The sequence below is a fragment of the Juglans microcarpa x Juglans regia genome, chromosome 2S (genome assembly GCF_004785595.1).
Source record: "Juglans microcarpa x Juglans regia isolate MS1-56 chromosome 2S, Jm3101_v1.0, whole genome shotgun sequence".
Classification (NCBI taxonomy): Eukaryota; Viridiplantae; Streptophyta; class Magnoliopsida; order Fagales; family Juglandaceae; genus Juglans; species Juglans microcarpa x Juglans regia.
This window is the reverse complement of record NC_054597.1, coordinates 29,137,018-29,158,673: the sequence shown is the minus strand read 5'-3', so window position 1 is coordinate 29,158,673 and position 21,656 is coordinate 29,137,018. Positions and strand designations below refer to the sequence as shown.

Sequence of the window (21,656 nt, the reverse complement as noted above, 5' to 3'; positions counted from 1 at the left end):
TGAAAGAATATTTCTGCTCTTTATGATGTTTTGTAACTTCTTTTGATAATAATTGTAATGATTCATAATCATTATTTAATTTAATTATTTTTTCTACTGTTTTAATAGTATAATTAGTGAGAAATGATAATTTAGAAGAAAAAGTGGAGTGCTTGTATATTTGATTTTTTGGAATATTAGAAATTGTCCAATCTTGTAAATTCATTTCTATATCTATTATACTATAATCTTCTTGGTTGATGTTATCAGGTTCTGTAGGAATATTAGTAGTGGATTCATTAAATTTAAATAAAGAGTTCATTGAGATATGTTTTAAAGCAAATATTTCCTATATTCAAAGAGAAATAAGTAGATCAAGAACTTCAGGGAACACCACTGAGACCACCCTTAAAGCCTTTAAGCATAAATGGGCTGACCAATGGATTTTTCATGGCTTATCAACACAAATATTTTAATATACTTCATTTTCATTTTCTTATGGGTTATCTTTATAAAAATCTGTATTAGTGATTTTTTACTCTTTTTTTTTTTTAATAAAGCAAGGATACTTAAATGATATCCTATACTTTTAATTTCATTTCTTAAGAATTTGCAATAATTTTTCCATTTCTCTATTAACCCTTGTCTTCTTTGATATACATGATAGTTAGTCATTATTGATGTATAATTTTGTCTTATTAATTATTGTTTTTTCTTAAATTCTTTTATATTATCCATCATTACTTTTAATTCAATTCTTGTATTATAATCTATATATCTTAAATCATATAAGTCTCGACAACCAGTACTATGAGCAAAATAATATTCTATAAAAACAATAGATCTCATAAAACAACAAATAAATATCAATAAATAACAATAAATATCTTATTGCTACTTTTCATTATTTTATTATTAACTTTTTATTGCTATTATTAATTTTAGGAAATAATATTAGCATTAGCCCCTATTTGGGATCATCCAAAACACACTATAGTAAAATGATAAAAATATCCTCACAACAAAATCTACTTCCCTCTCATTTCACACATTTCATTTTTGAAATTCCTCTCTCTTCTATCCCGTCACCCGTCCTCCCCTCCCCCACCCCTACTGCTCGAATTCGAAATAGTACCGGGCAGGCTTTGATAGAGAGTTGATGAAGGAGTGAGAGAGCTGGTGAGAGTGTGAGAGCTAATGGATGAGAGAGAGAGAGAGTTGGAGAGAGGTGAAGGGCGAGACAGAGAGAGCGAGAGAGAGGTCGAGGGTTTGGCTGGCTCGGAGGAGCTCGAGGAGGAGTCACAGTGGTCAGGGGAGGTGCTCGGTGGAGCTAGAACCGATGCACGACCGCGATAGGGCCGTCGGTGACCCCGAGCTCGTGTAAAACCCATCATTTATGGGTAGCTTGTGCAATGGAGAGGGAGATGGAAGTTCGTGGTGGCTGGGTCTATGAGAGGTGGTCGTCGGTTTGAGGTGGTGGAGGTGCGATGGTCTGGGTGGCAGCGTACGACAATACAAGGAGAAGTTGTCGGTGGCTGTGGTGAGGCTGGGCGGCGCATGGCGACGCCGGATTGAACTGAAGGAGAATTGGGTGGAGGCTTCCTTCGAGCTGAGAGAGCTGATGAGAGAGAGATAGATGAATTGAGTAATGGGTTTTGCATTAAAAAAAAAAAAAAAAGACACATCACGCCTGCTACGGATCAGAAGAGGGCTGATCCGTGAAGAAGGGCTGATACGCAGCATTACTCTTAATTTTAGTCGTTGACACTCACAGTGGCTCTTAGCCTCTTTCTGCGTAACGCTCTGATAGACGGAGCTTCTTCGTTTTCTTCATCTTCATCGATTGTGTGGTAAAGGTCTAAACCCTTGGTTCTCTCGTTTCACGATATCTAGGTATGGCGGAGGTTAAGGTCACCTTGGAGGTCGGAAACGATGGCGTCGCGATAATCACTTTCTCTAATCCGCCGGCTAACGCCTTAGCCGTTCAGAGTGAGCTCCGCGCCTCTCGATTCTGTGGAATCGTGTATTTTTATTATATATGAAGTTTTTGTTTTGGCTGAGATTTTTCTATTGTCGGTGCAGTTATTGTCGGGTTGAAGGAGAAATTTGACGAGGCGGTCAGAAGAAATGATGTGAAAGCTATCGTTTTGACTGGTATCCTTTTGAGCTCTCTCATTCCATGCCTTTTGAGTTTGCTTTTTCTTTCTGGTGTTCATTGTACCGTTTGATCGGGTTGAAGGATCTCTATGTTGGTGATCGTGAAGTAGTTGTAAGTGCTAAGGGTACCTTTAATTATGAAATTTTTTTAGAATTTTCTTAATATGTATCGTCTATTGGATTTTGGGAAAGGAGAGTTTTTTTAAAATAAGCTTAGTATATGATTCGTGTGGCAGTGGATGAGTAGAGTTGAAAAGTTGTTTCACTGTAATTTTTTAAAAGCAGTTATGTTTTGGTATTTGTAAAGGTTGGTTTGTTTTTTGTGGTTGGATAATGACTGAACAAAAAGTTGAACTAGAAAACTTCTTTAAAATTTGTGGATATTAGTTTGAAATTTTCAAAATTTGAAAAAAACTTGTAGCCAAACAAGGCCCAAGTTTCTTCGAAGTAAATTCAATTTGGTGATTATCATATGTTTAGTGATTACCCCTGCTCCAATACGTGCCATGTGGATATTTTGAATATTGTTGAGATTTTTTTGGGTATTCTTCTTTCGTGAGAATAATATGTGGGAGTTTTGCATTTGGTTGCTGGAAATTGACCTCTGATTTTGTGTTTTGGTGGGGTTGTGGTATTTGTTCATTGAAGGCAGAGGAGGGAGGTTTTCTGCAGGGTTTGACATCAATGTTTTCGAGAAGGTTCAGGAGACTGGTACGAGTTAATTTGACATACCCTGTACAGTTGACCTCTAGATAGGTAGAACTTAGATTCCACTGTCAGTACTTAGGATGCATCGCTCTTGTTTGACCCGGCAGGGAATATTTCACTCATGCCTGATGTATCAGTTGATCTTGTGGTCAACACAATTGAAGGTAACTTTAATCTTCTGGGTCTCATGGACTCTGTTTTTTTGCAAAAGCTTTGGTTTCCAAGAATCAAACTTTTTATTTGAGCATTTTTTTTCAATTCACTCTTGGCTTTATAATCTTGTTTCTTCATAAGAACAGATTGCAAAAAGCCTGTAGTTGCTGCTGTGGAAGGACTTGCTCTTGGAGGCGGCTTGGAGTTGGCACTGGTATGTCTTTTTGTTGTTAAGCAGTAGCAGTTTCCTTTATTGTACTTTTCCTTTTCTTTACCCTCCCTCATTGCCTCATTCCATTTAGCCTCTTTCAGGGATCCCATGCACGTATCGCAGCACCAAGAACTCAACTTGGCTTGCCTGAGATGACACTTGGAATTATTCCAGGGTTTGGAGGTACACCTACATTCAGCGCACACATTTTGTTATGTATATTCATTTTTTCATCTGTTCTAACCATCAACATAGTTGTTTTTTTTTTTTAATTGTTTTATTTTTTTATAATTAAAAAAAAAAACAACTATGTTGATGGTCAGAACAGATGTAAAAATGACTATCAATATAGTTATTAAGACTTCAGTTATTTTGTAAGGCACACAACGTCTTCCAAGGCTGGTAGGGCTGTCAAAGGCAGTTGAAATGATGCTGGTAAACATCCTCGACATTCAAATTTTCTTTTCCATTTCCAATTGCTTTGAGCTTGTAAACTGACTTTCTACATTTCCCAATTTACCTAATTACTCATACTAATACTAGTTGGACATGGTAAGCTACAGCAGTAAAAAAATGGGGAGAAAACTGAGGGTTTTGCCTGAGAATCTGATGATTTCTTGAGAAAAGCTTACTTTAAATATAAAACCACAGCCTTAGTAAATTATTTAAGGATAGTTGAGTGGGAGGGACACTCATAAGCTCTTTTTTTCCTCCCATTGTCTTGCTTATGCTAGTTTGTGGTGTGATGGTGGTTTAATGTCTGAATTTAATCTCTAGTAAAAAAAAAAAAAATCTTTGCAATAACCAGCGTGAGTTTAGTTATGCTTTGAATGTTCAAATAGAAAGCAAGTACCTAGCTAACCTTTAAAATTCCTCGAATATGCTGTGGGAAGAGTGAAACCGCCAAACATGGTATTTGTATGAATAGTTTTTTCTGGGACCATACTCTACACCTTCTAAGTTTCTCTCTCTTTGGTGAGTGTTCTAATTCCTTTATCATTTTATGTCATGTCATCTGATTGAATATGGTTTTCAGTTGTCCAAACCGATCATGTCAGAAGAAGGGAAGAAGCTGGGTCTTATTGATGCTGTTGTGGCCTCTGAAGAGTTACTGAAAGTATCTCGGCTATGGGCTTTAGACATTACAAACAGGCGCAAGCCATGGATACGTTCCCTTCACAAGACAGACAAGCTTGGTTCCCTGTCTGAAGCATATGAAGCATTAAACACTGCAACACAACAAGCCAGAAAAACTGCCCCAAATATGCCTCAGCACAAGGCCTGCCTTGATGTGATGCGGGAGGGAATTGTTCATGGAGGATATACCGGAGTTCTAAAGGTATTGTGGGATTTTTTAGGAGCTACTGTTAACGTGTGTAAATTACCTTCCTCAAGAAGAAAAAAATATGCTATTTTATGGCACTGGAAACTTATATTGGTTGTCTTTCCTGTGGGAATGAGATGTTTGTTATTGTTTGCTGAAGTAAGCATGTTTCATCACCCGGAAGTCATTAATTTAATATTGATTAAGGAGCTGGTTTGTTACTTGTTCATATATGTCCTAAATATGAAATTATCATTGCAGGAGGCTAAAGTATTTAGGGAGTTGGTCATATCAGACACTTCAAAAGGACTTGTCCATTCCTTTTTTGCCCAACGTGCAACATCCAAGGTACTATAAGTGATGCCGGGACTCCCTCTGGCTCTTTCCATGATTTTCAATTTAGGAATTATCAGATTTGCTTGATCCTTGCTTGGATTCTAATGGCTTTCCCTTTTCGGTAAGCAATGGCTTTTACTTTCGTTCAATCATGCTGAAAATGTGTAAGTTTAATAAAAATTATGACAATAATTCTTTATGGGGTTGCATAATATGGGCTCATTGGTTTTTGTTTTAAAGTGGCAATTCTTTTACCTAGCCATGTCAAGCCAGGTAAACATATTCCTATTTACCACATAGTTCAAATTGTGTAAGATATGTGTGTTCTGACTTGTTACTTCATAGTTTATCTGCATCTGTCTATTCCAGGTCTCCATTCTGTACTAATCATGTATTGCAATGCTTGCTCATAGGATTGGAAGGAAAGTAATGTATGACTTCTTAAGGGATATGATGTTTTTTTTGTATGTGTGAATTATCATATTGCTAATATGGCTTAGATGTGTAACACCCCATTCCCCTAGGTTTAAGAATAACATTAATTGAAAAAAAATAGAGGGACCAGAAGTGCGACTAACCTTGCGTTTATTTTTTTTTTCTTTTCTTTAATGAAGCGCCAGGTATAAAAGATTCTATAATTCAAAATAAAACAAATTTCAGTAAAATTTAATGATAAAAAAATTAACTGATCAAAACATATTTCAGTAAAATTTAAGAGTTTGCAGATGCCCTTACTAAAATTTCTCAAATTTTGTACTATAAGAATCATAACTTAAAGCTCTGTACATGATCTATGCCTTTGCCTCACTTTCCTTAACTAAGTCCTGTCCTGCAACTCCATTCTCCAAAAGATCCTACCAGGGGTGGTTAAAACATAAAAATATACAAAAATGAGTCGAATACTCAATAAGTAGTCTATCATAAGTAAACATAACAAATATAGGGTTTTCTTGAAAGGCGTGCATACTTAATACTTATACTAACATAAATATGGTACATATACTATGCATAACTCATTAAACTTGTCTGTTCCTTTCTTTAACGGCCAGCACACCTTAACCCTCAGACTCACAACACATACCCTTTTATATGAACATCATCCACACGTAACATACATAAAAATCTAATATAATTAGAACTAAATAAAAAACATAGGTATATACCGAGCAAGAGAGGGATAGAGAGGGAGGGAGAAAAAGAGTTACGTACAGAGGGAGAGAGCTTTATGTGTAAATAGAGGGAGAAACTAAGAGAGAGAGAGAGAGAGAGGGGGGGGCTGGGCTTCCATGGTGGTTGGCCTCTACATGCGGCAGCTTCTACGTGCAACCTCGTGGCTGGGTTGCATGTTAGGGACCTCGGTCAAGTCCTAAACACTATAATCTTCACGCCTAGGATCTTCTTGAGATGATCGAAAGCCCGTTCCTCTCTTGCTTCATTCTCGAACAATGATCACAAGGATGACAACTTGGGTAAGGTGAGGTTATGTGTTTAGGCTTGAATTGGTGTATGGAATGGTGGAAAAGATGATGAAGTGTATGGGCTTCAATGGGTGAAAGGGCTGCATGGCAATGGGGGAAATTAGGGTTGGCACCACTTTGGGATTTAGGTTTAGGGTTTGGAAGATGGTGATGGACGGCTGGGGTTTGGAATTAGGGTTTTGGGATTAGGGTTTGGTGATGGTTGGCTAGGGTTGGACAGCCACAAGGTGTATGGCTTGATTGATTGAGTGAGAGATTTTAGGAAGGATTCCTAAAATCTTGGGACTCAATATGGAGAGGATATGGCTGGCTAAGGAAGTGAATATGGTCAACTAGGGTTCCTAAATTATAGGAACACCAATATGGATATGGGAGTGGGCGGCTAGGTCAAATCCAAATAAGGCAAGTGTTTGCCGAAAATTGAATTTGAACTTGGCAAGGGTATTGTGTTTTGGTTAGGGCAAAAGGATGAAGCAAACGATTATGGAAAGTTGACAAACACAATGGTTGGTCGACTTCTAGGGTTTAATGGATTTGGAAGCGCAAATGGATGAAGAACACCAAGAACAAAAGATGAACACTCAAGAACAAAAGCAAAAATACTTAAAAACTTGAATGAACAAAGATAACAATTCAACAATTGATTCACGGATTGCATAAGTGTTGAATAAACCTCATATATTGATCAAAAGATAATAACAATGATAACATAACTTGGATTCATGAATTGCACCAAGTTGCAAGAATAAGATAAATGAATCACACCTATTCAAAGAATTGCAAGGTGTGATCCTTTCTTTAGTATTCACGAATTTCACCCAGAAAGCCCAAGTGCAATGGCACCGGTTTGTGATCTCTCAAACAATAGTCTTCCCTCTAGGAAATTTATTCTAAAGCAAGTGAATGATGTCCTATTTTTAAGCAATACAAGTTGGAAACTCCCAATAGGTCCCTTGAAAATAAATAATTAAAATAAATAAATAAAACAAAATGATAATGGCAGGGATTAAGTTTGGCCGTGGCATGCATGGGCCCATAGTGGGCTAGGTTGGTGCATGGTGGTCTTCGGGCTGGTCCATGGCTAGGTGATGCGGCATGGCTTACTGATGGTAGCCATGTGTGTGTGCTGCATGGCCCAGGCTGGTGGCCTGGGCGCTGGCTCTGCATTGCCCAAACTGGTGGCTTGGGCGTTGAGTCTGCAAGGGATGGGCCGAACCCATGCGCTGGATGGCATGCCACTGGCCTAGGCTGCAAGGCACGGGCTGGAGCCGTGCGCTAGATGGCATGTCTGGTGGGCATACCATTAACCTCGCTGATGTGCGGTAGGTGGGCTGGCGGTGTTGTGTTGTGTTGTGTTGTGTTGTGCGTGGGCGCGCGCGCACACATGGAAGCTGTGCGGCGCATGGGTGAGTGCATGTCCTTGCGGCACCTGGGCGTGCGTAGGGCCATGCGATGCATAAGAATGAGCATGGGCGCTTGGGGCAATGCCGCGCGCCTGGGCGCACATTGTAGTGTTGCGTGCATTGTTGCGCGCATGAGCGCACGGCGCATGGGCAGGCGCCCACTAACCTCGCTGGCCCGCATGCTGGGCGCCCCGTGTGGGTCATCGCGCGGGCCAAGGCATGCATACATGCTGGGCGCCCCGTGCGTCACTACACGAGCCAAGGCATGCTTGTGGGCTAGCCAAGGGGCATGCCCCCACCATGACTAGGGCATGTGCGGCATCTCTAGAGGCAACTCGATGTGGGGGTCTAACATTGCATCCATGTGGAACGTGAAGCAGCTTGTACATGAAGCTCCCATCAGGGTGAAACTTGGATGTGATAGTTGCTAGTGCGAACGTGGGAGGTGGTGGAGGTGCGATTTACGGTGGGGCTGTTTCTATTGCAGTGCAGTGGGGTTGCGTCTTGACAAGAAAGGTTGCTGGCTTTGCTGTCCGCGGTGGTGATTGGCACTGTCTGTGGCAGTGTCATGGTGATTCTTCAGTGCAGCCATGGTGCAACAGCAGCCTGTTGAGACGCAGAGGAGGCAACCCACGAGGTGTAGGCACTTTTTGTTCCAATTTGAGGTGCTCTCAATGCAATGCTATGAGTATAATTTTTTATCTGTTTTTGGTGTATTGGTGTATAAAACAAGGGATTCCATGAAGTTGCAATGAAGGGGAAGGACTTGACTGTGTGGACTAGGTAGGTGGTTGCTTTGCGGTGGGGGCTGCAATGTGCTACGGTGCAAGTGAGTTTGCCGTGACCGTGAGGGAGAGGCTGGAGGTGATTCGCGGTGCAGGGACCTAGGTCGGCAACATGGCTGGAACAAGAGTGGGACGTGGGTCTATGGTGGTGTAGGATAGAGGCTTGAGGCAAGGGCTTGGCGGCTTCCGTCGTACAAGATAGAGTTCGGCAGCGTGTGGTGGTGGTTCACAAAGGTCTGTGTCTACGGCCTTGATATTCTTCTTGTTGGTTTCACGTGGTCTAGAGGTGGTGTCAAGCATGATTACAGCCAGAGTCCTCCATGGCTTGACTGGGCTGGAAATTGCTTTTCCGTGGGAAAGGATGAAGCTACGGTGGGTGCAATGCAGATCAACATCAACTTGGGGGCTTGTTTTGATTCCAAAGGAGGTGGGCGTGGCCAAAGCTCTAAACATTGATGCTTGGTGCCGCAACTGTCAATGGTTGAGCCTTTCACATGGGTTAGAGTCCATTTTTATGGGCTTGTCCCATGAGTCCTAGGATTTGCCAAATGCGCTGGACCTTTAAATGTGTCCACCTATATTATAGGGCTTGCCTATAATTTCATGGGCCAAGTCAGTTAACAACCCTAATTCAGAATGAACCTAACTTGTCCAATAAATATTTTTGTGCTCATTAATTAATTCTTGGGCCTAATACCAATTAAATAAGGGCCCGCTTGATCCATAAATATTAAATGGGCTTTTAACTCAATTACTAAGCCCAATATAAACCATTAATCCACCATAATAAATTTTGGGCCCGTGTTCTATTCAAAATTATCCAATAAATCTCAATTGGGCTTTTAGAATAAATTCTTGGGCTCAAACCAATTAAATAGGCTCACTTGGTCCATAAGTATTAAGTGGGCTTTAATCCAATTATTGGGCCCAAAAAAACCATTCATCCATCATAATAAATTTGGGCTTGTGTTCTATTCAGGATTACGTGATAAATCTCAATGACTTCCAAAAATATTAGCCTACTAATGCCATCCAAAATTATCCACTAAACCTTGACGGGCCTTAAAATAATCTTTTGGGCCTATGAGCCTAAATAAAATTCTTAGTCATCCTAAAAAATTATAGCTTGTGGGCTTATCCAAAATGGCCAATTAATCCTGATTTAAGCCCTATAAAATTATCCATATTTCATCCCTAATACTATTTGATCGGGTTGTTACAAGATGGCTCTTATACGTTCTTATTTTGAGTGAGTTCCAAAAATCCAAAGAAACACTAATCATCTCCTTTTTCTTACATGTTTTAACAAGTGGTATTGTCATCTGTTTCTACCTTCTATATACAATTTCCTTTTTCTATAATAACACTTAATTTTGAATGTTTGAAGAGTTGATAATCAGTGCGAAGTGTTATCAATTTCCTAGGAAATATGAAATTTTACTATAAGTGTCCTGTCATTGAAGAATGAAAATTCAAGTTTGAGCACGTGTAATTTTAATCCTTAGGGGTTGCCTCAAGTGGTCGGGCTTTGTTATTCAGGTCTAAGGTTCGAACCCTTGGGTGCAAACAATTTTTGGAAGCAATATCCCATTGGTGAAAAGCCAATAATTTACCTAATTTGTGTGATGGGGATGCATTACATAGGTCCAACTGTCCAGGGTTTGATTGGGTAAAAGACATGTTGCATTTGCAGTCTCAAGGACTCCTCGTCATAAAAAAAGTTACATGTAATTTTTAAGAAACGAATTTGAAAAAAAACTCCAACAATAGATCACCATCATGAGAAAGAAATAAAAGATTAGATATTCTATTATGCAAGCTATTGAGCAAAGGTCATCATAGATGTCTTTTCCTATTTTTGTAGAAAATTGAAGTCCTAAAAAACCTTGTAAATTCACTAAACGAGGCAAGTAGGTAGGAACCATCTGCTTCTTGGCTACAATTTGTGAGCTGCCACCTAACCCTCTCTCCGGGAGTAAAATAGATCCACAACTCTTCTGGCACAACCCAAGCCAATCCAATCCCAATCCAATCTGCCTTTTTCTTTTCTTTTAATGGGCTAAATCTACATGACTTTCTTATATCTTTAACTTCTTGTAGATTGGCATCTCTTTTGTATACTTTCTGTGTACTAGTAAATTCTTTTAGCTTTTGGAGATGTACTGATAATTTAATTTCTAATTTCCTAAGTAACCTTGTCCTGGTTTTTGTTGACAAAATTGAATTCATTTGTTTAATTCCCCTGTTTCAATGTCTTTTACAGGTACCTAATGTTACTGATGTTGGGCTTAAACCAAGGCACGTAAAGAAAGTTGCTGTAATAGGGGGAGGACTAATGGGTTCAGGGATAGCTACAGCTCTGATGTTGGGCAACATATATGTTGTTCTCAAGGAAGTCAACTCTGAATATCTTCTGAAGGGAATAAGAACAATAGAAGGTGGCTCCTTTTTTCACAGATTCACAATGTTATTTTCTCGTTCAGTTTGCTTTCATTTATGAAGGACATAGTTTAAATTATATTAACTGAAGTGTTAGCTGATATAATTGAAGAAAAGTTATCAGGTATTGTCTAAACACAGACACTCAAGTTAAAGCTGACTGTTGGGATTTCTTTTTATACTTCACTCTTAAGCATTCGTGCTAGTGTATTGTAGTTTGTTAATTTTTTTAAGGTTACATATTTCAACAATGGAAAATGAACCCTCTCCCCACCCAAAAAAAAACGCAAAACAATTTTTTTTTTATTGGCACTAGGTGTTCGAGAACAGCATCCTGACTATGCCATATCCATGCAATAGAAACTTATGACTTTGTAATTTGTGTGACAGCAAACGTTCGCGGTTTGGTAACGAAAGGAAAGCTGACACAAGATAAGGCAGAAAAAACCTTATCACTGCTTAAAGGTGTATTGGACTACTCAGACTTTAAAGAGGTGGATATGGTCATTGAGGTGGGCTCTCTCTAAACTCATTCTGGTAGTGCGACTTTGGAACTTTAAACCTACAAAATCCTGGCAGTGCTAGCACTACTTTCCATTTGTAAAATGGGTGGTAAACTCAGTCTGCAGTTGGTGGATGTGTTATCCGTTCATGTTTGCTCAATACATTATGTTCATCTACCCCATTTTTTTCTTTAAGTAATATGTCTTATGAATGGACAATCCATGACATATTTAGTGCTGCGCATTTAACATTATTCGGTTTATCCTATTTTGAAGGCTGTCATTGAAAATGTTCCTTTAAAACAAAAAATATTTGGTGAAATTGAGAAAGTTTGCCCGGCCCACTGCATTTTGGCAACAAACACATCTACTATTGATCTCAATTTGGTTGGGGAAAAGACCAGCTCTCAAGATCGCATTGTAGGGGCACATTTTTTCAGGTTATTATATTTCCCTTCAGTAATACATGCTTGCTATCATCCGCTTTATATATGTAAAGGTTAATATATATGCATTCCACGGACCTTCTTAGTTGTAGGAGTATGTATTCAATAATTGCTGTCAGTACCTGACTCACCAAGCAGATCCTGTTTCAGATTTTCGCTGTAGATACAAACTTTTCCTCACTCATCTTTCATTGAGGAATTGAAAAATAGTGGTTTACTTGAGCTCTATAGTTGGGCTCATCCAACAGAGCAAATTTTTTGAAGGAGCAATACCACCCATTAGCTAGGGTTGCAACCCAAGTACACTAGGGGTATATAAAGGGGAATGCCTAGTTTAAGGAAGGTTAGGGCAACAAGCGCTAGTAAAATCTATAGAGGAATTGAAACAGGAGTTGTTGTCGATCTTAGTTCACTCATACAATGACCTAAGCATGAAGGTTCTCAAATCTGGCAAACTTCTTCGCTGTGGTCTTTGATATGATTGAACACTTAAGAGTCTGTATAATATTGATAGGATCTGAGACACAAACAAAATTTTCTGCACGACAAAAAGATCCCTGTCATGAAATCAAAGCACAGGATACACTAGTTTTTTCAGAAAACATTTCTCCTGAAGTTTTGTTTGGTTGGAAATAATACATCTAAAGGCAAAAAAGTTCCAACCCCTTCTAGGAGGCTAATGCTTTCTCTCAATATATTTTCAACTGAATTATGGTTAGTCTCTTCTAGTCTGTCAATTAAACTATGTAGAGGCATGCATGCCTTTTTAGTTAGTTGAGCATGTTGCATACCTAGAATTCAATAATGATGGAATTCTATCATTCATGGTGTTAGTTTATTAACAGCAGTAAAATTTCATGCTGTCCAGTGATATTAAAATGCTATTTTACTGCTATAGTACATTTTTTTTTTCAATTCAGGCATTTCTATAGATCGTGATGCATTTGGTATATTATTTGGTTAACATGAATCTTTGATATACAGTCCTGCTCATGTGATGCCTCTTCTGGAGATTGTAAGGACAGAGAAGACATCTGCTCAAGTTATTCTTGATCTCATGGAAGTTGGGAAAATAATTAAGAAGGTTCCTGTAGTAGTGGGTAACTGCACTGGCTTTGCGGTCAATCGGACATTTTTCCCATATTTTCAAGGCGCACATGTTCTGGTAAATTTAGGTGTGGATCTGTTCAGAATTGACAGAGCAATCAGCAGCTTTGGCCTCCCAATGGGTCCTTTCCAGTAATCTTCTTTCCTTAATTGCTTTGCATTTATATAGGGCAGTTAAAAACAAGTCTCCTATGAAGTTCTATCCCCAGCCATTTTGGGTTAAGAAGATTTGAAGACTTTTTTGTGTATATGTGCCTGTGGCGATCATGTTTTTGCCACTGCAAAGCAGTTCTCAGGGGCCCAAAAGAGGCTTAAGTATCTTGAGCTTCCTGGTTAAGCCCTAATGCTCTTTACATCATCACCTCATGGAAAGACACAAAAATTAAACCAACAAATAATAACAAACCATGATGTCTATTCCTTGATGCTCTTGACTTGCAGGCTTCAGGACTTAGCAGGATATGGAGTAGCCCTAGAAACCGGGAAAGAATTGGTTAACGCATTCCCTGATCGCACATTTAACTCGCCATTGGTTGAACTTTTGGTGAGAAGTGGAAGAAATGGTAATAATGACTTCTATAGCCACCCATATGAATATTTCTTATTGTTCTGACGTTGTGTGCCTTTTTATGTCTTATAATTTGGGCTGACTATGCACTTCCATTGTTTTAGGTAAAAACAATGGAAAAGGATACTACATTTACGAGAAGGGGAGCAAGCCAAAACCTGACCCCTCTGTGCTACCAATTATTGAGGAGTCTAGACAACTAACAAATATTATGCCTGGTGGAAAGGTACTCTTGCTCCACATCAATACACGAGCATTCCATTTCCATGAAATTACTTAGTACTGCTTCAAGTTGCGATCCACTTGTTACACTTAATTTTTTCAGTCCCTGTGAGACAATCAACTAATGGGTTTGCTGGATTATTTTAATGCTGGCAGTCTATATCTGTTACTGACCAAGAAATAGTGGAGATGATTCTCTTTCCAGCGGTGAATGAGGCATGTCGTGTTTTAGGTGAAGGAATAGTTGTTCGAGCATCAGACCTTGACATTGCATCTGTTCTTGGGATGAGTTTTCCATCTTACCGGTGAGTAACTTTTTGACCATTATTACCTTCTTTCTAGTTGGACTTTCAAGTAATCATTTATTCCTTTCCAAACTTTTCCTATATACTCCTTCCTGAACTTTGTTCATCAGGCTTTATATCTTGTTCTAGCAAGTGTAGGTACAAATTTGTATGTGTTACCAGTCTGCTCATTTTTGAGTTATCCCTCCTGCCAAACTGTGAGGGCTTATCAGAGATTTTTTCCTTGTTCCTTCATGATAATAAGTCACATATATCTTGTCTGTGTAATAAATGTATCAAATCCGGTCCTCTGCTTGAAATCTAAAAGGCTGAAAAGTAGGTTACCTAGTATATAGAGGCTATGTATTTTACTGATGGTTATTCTGGAAACATTAGTATTGCATTATTGGAAATGAGGATTTATGGTGTTTCACAAAATTATTGTCCAAACTCCAAAATGGGCTATTGAAATTTGATTCTGTGCATCTACTCTTTAGGTATATCATATTGAATCGTACATTTCCTTAGCCATGTGTAAGAATTTCACTGCAATCATTTCTTTGTTGCAGTGGGGGTATTGTTTTTTGGGCAGATGCAGCTGGGCCTAACCATGTTTATAGAAGTCTCAAGAAATGGTCAGAACTATACGGAAATTTTTATACACCATCAAGGTTTTTGGAAGAAAGAGCGAGAAGAGGCATCCCATTGGTAAGAAATCTGTTTTATTCTTTGTATGCACCACTTAACCTTTGGATAGGAAGAGGTTAATTGATCGTGATAAATTTTTATGCCTCATGGGTCGGCTTCTTGTTTGTTTCCTTGTAATTTCAAGGGGCCTTTAATAGTGTGGTTATTTATGAAATTATCCAGATTGTATTACCACGTTTTGACCCAACAAACGACCTGTTTGTCTTTACCACAGTAGCAGCTAGAACCTCTAGCGATTTTCAAATATTGGTTTTTCTCCTGGAACTCTAGTGGTTAAATCACGATCACTCTATCTCCAACATGGATCAACGATCACACTCTTTGAGAGAAACAATATAAAAATTCTCTTAAGGAATTTTCTCACCAAAATATGCACTGTAAAGTGTTCTAGAACATATCCAGAACTGAATCTCTACAGATCCTAACAAGTAGGATCCCTTAAATAAACAATCTGAAAATCAATTTGAATTGCAGTAGGACTCTGCTGACGGAATGAGTCTGATAGGAGTTTGAGTCACAAAAGGATTTTGTTGACGGTAGGACTCTGCTGCGAAAAACTTTGTTGATGCAACTGTTGACACCTAGCGCTAAGTCTTCTTAGCATATGTAGTTTCCATTCAAACTCTTCACAGGATAATTCCAGGCTCCTTGAAATTCGGATACGTACACTCTCGACTTATCTGAAATATTATCTAATAACTTTTAGATACACTTCAAATGTTTATAGATAAAATCAAAGTGTTTTACATACTTATAAAAAAAAAAAAAAAATCAAAGTGTTTTACATTCATCCAACTTATAAAAACATCAAATTATCTTTATCCATCTAGTCACCTAGTCCTAGCCAAAATCTTGCATTTAGAATCTCTCTCTTTGGCAGATTGGTGACAAAAATCAGTTTGATGAATGCAGTATGTACTTGAAATAAAAACAACCAGCAGACCAAGATCAAGTGAAGAAAATCTTAATACAGTAATGAGAAGAAATGACATAGAACATTAATTGAAATTAGTCTTAACAAAATCAAAGGTTAGACGTAATCTAAACCTACTAAAATCCTGTTCTAGTCATCATTAATAACCATGTTCAGTATTTAGTTCTCCCCCTTAATATTAAACTATCTTAAACAGAACTAATTCAACTCCCTCTCGGCAACACACTTACTCTAACTCTCCATAAATTTCACAATACCAAAACAATCAATTTACTCCAATGCTCCTCTAACTTGCCTTTTTTGTCACTAATCTGACAAGGCTCAAACCTCCTCGTCATCAGAATCAGAAAAATAAATATCAAGTCTATGTGTGCTGAGATGAGGATACTACTAAAACTCTTTCTGATTTTAACTCAACCATGCACATATACAACCGTGATGTATGAATATGGATGCATGTTAAATACTGAGCAAATGATTGAGGTAACTTGGTTGAGACATAAAACCAAACACTTGGTAGGCATACCATAGGATCCAAGAAGCTCAATGGCATAACCAAAAAATCGAGCGTTTATACATGGTTACAATAGACCCATTTCATCATATGTACAAACTCATAATCCAAACCCCAACATCACAAATCAAAACCAAAATCCCAATCTCCACTTTTCATGTGCGCCAAACCCTAGAACTGAAAAATAGATTAAGATGGATGAATTTAAGGCATAAACTCCCCCTTTTATGAACACCTTTTAAACAATTATGGAACATAATAATAAAGAAAGTGAAACTAAGTTCCTCACAGTTCATTATAGTTTGACTTTGTCTAGATGAATCATAAGGTTAACATAAACAAAGTTGACTGCACAAAATAGAGAGATGCTTCAGCTCAAGGAATGAAAGTGTGAGGACCCGAGTACTCAAGACTTGGCACACAAAGTATGAACTTTGCTCAACTGAACAAAAATAAAAATTGAGATACAAACGAGTAAAAAGAAATGAAAAATAATTTAACCAAACAAACCAGCAAAATAAAAATAGAGCAAAAAAAAAAAAAAAGAATGCATGTCCTAAACTAATGCAAGTTTGTAGTGTCTCTCACTTGATGTCACACACACCAATAGCTTTCTTTCTTGGCAAGATCCACTCACTATCTTCTTTGACCACCCATTTTGCTTTAAGTTTGGTCTTGTCCATATCACTTTGCATATTTTTTTATTTGTTGAGAAGACAAAACTTTGCTAATTCACCAAGAATACCACAATGATGACAAGTAGGAATAAACTTACCTCGATTAAGCTTCCTTGACATTGATCTTTCATGAGAGGCTCTTGAAATGTTAGATTTTGACACGGCTTTCTTTGGAGCATCCTCACCTTGGCTTCCTTTAACAAAGATAATACATTTTGATGATGAAGCTTGAAGTTCTTTGCTTTGGGAAGTCATGTACCCCAAACCCGTGTAATCACAGCTGGATTTTTGAAAGCTTAACATCTCATCTAATTTCCGAGTTGCAGTTTTTTTCTTGTATTCTTGAACTTTTTCCAATTCCTTTTCAAATACTCATCTTTGAGTGTTCAATCTTGATACTTCAACTTTAGAAATTTTTAATGCCTTGGACAGATTATTCTTTTCATTCTCCACGGCTATGAGCTTGTTGTAAAGCTTCTTATTTAGTTTTTTCAGCTTGACCACCTCTTCACATAAGTCATTATAGACTTCCTTTAAACTCAGCTCATGATCAGCCTCAACTAAAGCTACCTCCGAGTCATTGTCATCATCATCACTTTCAGAGTTTGTTAACATAATTTCAGGAATCTCACTAATAGCTGTAGAAAAGGCTATAAATGAACTTTCATCCTCAGATGATGAACTGGAATTTTCAGAATCTGATCTGTCACTTAGTGTGACATTAACTGTTTTTCCTTTGTTCTTTTTAAAGTTTGGACATTCAATCTTTATGTGATCATAACCTGAGTATTCATGGCACTTAACTTTATCATTTTTCTCAGATTTCTCTTTATTCCATTTTTCAGAATCATTCTTCTTAGCAAAGAATTCCTTACCTCTCTTTTGCTTTCCATTTTGCTTTTTGTTAAACATGAATTTTCTAAATTTTCTCCTCATCAAAAAAATCTTCACTATCTTCTCTCACAATTTTTAGAGCAATGGACTTATCTTTTCTTGTCTGAGGAAGTGAAGACTCATAGGTTTTTAAGGAACCTAGTAGTTTTTCAACTTTAATTGCATCCAAGTCCTTGCTTTCCTCTATGACAGTCACTTTTGGGTGAAATCTTTCAGGCAAAGATCTTAGGATCTTTCTCACAACTCTTGAGTCTTCCACATTCTCGCCGAGATTGAATGTGACTTCCAAGATATCCCAAGCTTCTTTAGCCACCTCACACATGGAAATTCTTTTAAATTCTTCAAAAGATATCACCATAAAAATAGCATTAAGTCATTTGCTATTCCAATTGCAGTTGGTGATCTCATCTCTTGTCCATGCATCAATGGTTGTCTTGGGTTTAGTCCATCCTCGTTCAACTGCATACCACACGCTCATCCAACGACTTGAGGAATTATACGAACTTTCCAATATGCATAGTTTTCCCCATCAAAGTGTGGCGGTAAACCCCTAGGGGTTGGCTCAAGTGGTAAAGGCCTTAGGCTTGGGGGTATGCTCCCCCCCCCCCCCCCCCCCCCCCTCCCCCCCCTCCCCTAGGTCCAAGGTTCAAATTCCCTTGGGTGCAAACAATCTCTAGGGGTCACACTCCCTAGTGAAAACCAGCGATTGAACTAGTTTCGTATAGGGAAACTTTAGAGGGTGGTGCATGGGACCAGGGTTTACTCTGCAGGGGTGGGTCCGTAGAGTCCTGCCTTAGAGAGGTTCCCCGACATTAAAAAAAAAAAAAAAAAAACCCGATATGGTCAACAGGGGCACGTATCACACTCGAATGAGTGAACCATGCTCTGATGACAATTGAAATTACCCAAGTACCCATGTATTGTATTACCACATTTTGACCTGACAAACGATCCGTTTGTCTCTACTGCAGTAGCCAAAACCTTTGGTGATCTTCAAATATTTGGCTTTTCTCTTGGAACTCCAGTGGCCAAATCACGATCAATGTATCTTCAATATTGATCAACGATCACACTCTTTGAGAGAAACAATATGAAAATTCTCTAAAGAATTTTTTCACCAAAATATGCACTGCAAAATGCTCTAGAAAATATCCAAAAACTGAATCTCTACAGATCCTAACAGTGGGATCCCTTAAATAAACAATCTGAAAATCAATTTGAATTGCAGTAGGATTCTGCTGACGGAATGAGTCTGATAGGAGTTTTGAGTCACAGAAGGATTCTGCTGACGGAAGAACTCTGCTAATGCAACTGTTGACACCTGGCGTTAAGTCTTCTCAGCAGATGTAGTTTTCATTCAAACTCTTCACAGGATAATTCTAGACTCCTTGGAATTTGGATACATACACTCTAGACTTATTTAAAACATTATCTAATAACTTTTAGATACACTTCAAATGTTTATAGATAAAATCAAAGTGTTTTACATTCATCCACTCATAAAAACATTGAGTAATCTTTATCCATCTAGTTACCTAGTCCTAGCGAAAATCTTGCATTTACAATTTCCATGCCACTGATAGGGAGTGGTTAATTGATAATGACACTGGTATTAATTTTGATGCGTCATGGCTGTCAGCTTATACTTTTAAAGTTGCCTTTAATTGGTTTGGCTTTGTTCCTTGGCATTTTGAATATGTATGGTGTTGTCATTCTCCTGCAAAGGCAAATTTCCCAGCACTGAGATTATGTTCCAACGAAGATAATACTTGGTTACAAGTGGAAGTGGTAGAAAGCAGAGAAAACTCTCTCTCTCTATTTGTTATTGACATTCTTGTTTTCTCCGCAGAGTGCACCTACTTCATCATCTCCAGCTTCAAAGTCACGCTTGTGAGCAGGAACTTCAAATTCAATCCGACCTAAATCCATACGGAATAGGAGAAGAGATGTTCCTTTTTCATGGTGGGCAGAATAACTCATGTTTGGTTGGCTAGTAATTTTTCAATATTTAGAAAAATTTGTCAATATTTAGAAACAAGATCTTGATTTCAATGTTTGTTGTCTCCCTTTCTTTCATCTTGGTGCGCTTTTTCAATTTTTATTTTTATTTGTCTCCTGAGTCACCCTCGGATGAACGAACAATGATTTTCTTTTCGGGTTAGAGAAATATGTCTCCAACCCAATCTACCAGGTTGTCACGCGTCATTTGAATAAGTGAGATGCGATTGTTTTTTCAATAGGATTGATGGTGTTTGATTAACTACTAATGAGTAATGTTATACACATCACTATTTTTTTCATTCTATTTTCTAAATGTAATACTTTCTATCATTCTCGGATCATTCTTTATTTTTTTTAAAATAAATAAATTTGCAGATGGATGAACGAGGCTGGATGAGAGAATGGGGTTATGGTGTAATATGTAGAAGTAGATGTAAAAAAAAAAAAAAAAAATGTTAGACATTAACACCGTTATCTTATTGAAAAGATGTCTTACATGTTCGGCAATTCATGATACTATTTTGGAAGAGTTTTCTTAAGTATATTCAAATATGTTGTTACTCGTATCTTATGTGAAAACAAAAGAACAGCACTTGTTAGAAAAGTAGAAGGTTAATAATTTTGAATAAAACGAATTACTTTAATTAAATATACTGTTTTTCATTTAGTAAGTTTAATTTAAATAAGAGTTATTTTATTATCAAGTCTGTGTAAAATGCACATGATTCACATTGCTTAAATAGTAAAATTTGATTTGTAAGATTTAAATTAAATTCTGTCATGTAAGCAGTTTATTAGCCCTACATATTAGCTTGAAAACAGATTTTTTTAAAAAAAATAATAATTAGTAATTAAATTAAATGTATACATTTTTCATTTAGTAAGTTTAACTCGAGGATAATTAATTTTCATATTATCTAATAATATGTTTATTTGACTAAATCTTATTTAATTATAAGATTATGAGGATTAAAGGTGAACCATTATATATAAATCATTTTCTAATTCTAATAGAAGATAAACATCTTAATATTGAATTATTGATCTGTTACAGCAATTACTTGCAACTAGTCGAACACTCATGTATTGTGCGTGAATACCATAAGATATCTAATTAAAATTAATATGTACAATATTTGTTTTAGGATATTTTACCTATGTTTAAATGTTAGTGTCCCCATCAAGAGTGGCTCTAAAGGAGAAGCAACCAGCGATCAGAGTCTCCTCTCTTGCTCTCGCTCTGAGATGCAGAGGTGGTGAAAGAGTGTGTTCCTATTAATTTTCAAAGTGGAGTGAGTGTTATTTCATTGCAAAATGGAAGAGATTGAGGGCCAAGGGAGCCAATTGTCTCTGACGGAGGAGGAAGATACACCAATTAATATCAGAGGGGGAGGCCAATGAGAATGCTCAACGTAAAGGTGAGAGGTGTTTAATTGGGAAAGTATGTATAGAATGTGTGATAACAAAAGCTACAATTGCTGCAACAATGGCTAAGGTGTGGAAACTGACTAAGTCGACAAGTTTTCAAAAGGTGGGACAGAACATATTTCTTATCATCTTTGAAACTCATGCTGACAAACAAAGGGTGGAAGGGGGTCACCCTTGGTTTTTTGGCAATCATTTCTTTGTTCTTAAGTTGTTTAATGGGTTTACACAACCTCATAAGATGAATTTCAATCATGCATTGTTGTGGGTACAGATGCATAATTTGCTATTGGCTTGCATGAATCGACAAATTGGAGAGAGGCTTGGAAATTCAATGGGGGAGATGGAAGAGGTGGATGTTGATGAATATGGAGTAGGATGGGGGAAGAGCTTACGTGCG

The 21,656-nt window shown here is 37.8% G+C and overlaps 1 protein-coding gene across 2 annotated transcripts; it reads left to right on the top strand.

Annotated features, from left to right (window-relative positions):
- The first annotated feature begins 1,713 nt into the window (after positions 1–1,713).
- Positions 1,714–20,090, top strand: LOC121251914 (peroxisomal fatty acid beta-oxidation multifunctional protein AIM1-like). 2 transcript variants are annotated; one of them, XM_041151322.1, is made up of 18 exons: positions 1,714–1,968; positions 2,062–2,133; positions 2,785–2,847; positions 2,952–3,008; positions 3,144–3,211; positions 3,310–3,391; positions 3,588–3,643; positions 4,245–4,547; positions 4,794–4,880; positions 10,798–10,972; positions 11,364–11,485; positions 11,753–11,916; positions 12,907–13,161; positions 13,471–13,592; positions 13,702–13,823; positions 13,976–14,124; positions 14,673–14,811; positions 19,680–20,090. In XM_041151322.1, exons 1-18 carry the CDS (start codon positions 1,875–1,877, stop codon positions 19,722–19,724), a joined length of 2,175 nt encoding a protein of 724 aa, XP_041007256.1. In that variant the 5' UTR covers positions 1,714–1,874; the 3' UTR covers positions 19,725–20,090. The 2 variants fall into 2 exon arrangements, with proteins under 2 accessions (XP_041007256.1, XP_041007255.1); XM_041151321.1 differs by having other exon boundaries at positions 2,785–2,853.
- The last annotated feature ends 1,566 nt before the right edge of the window (positions 20,091–21,656 follow it).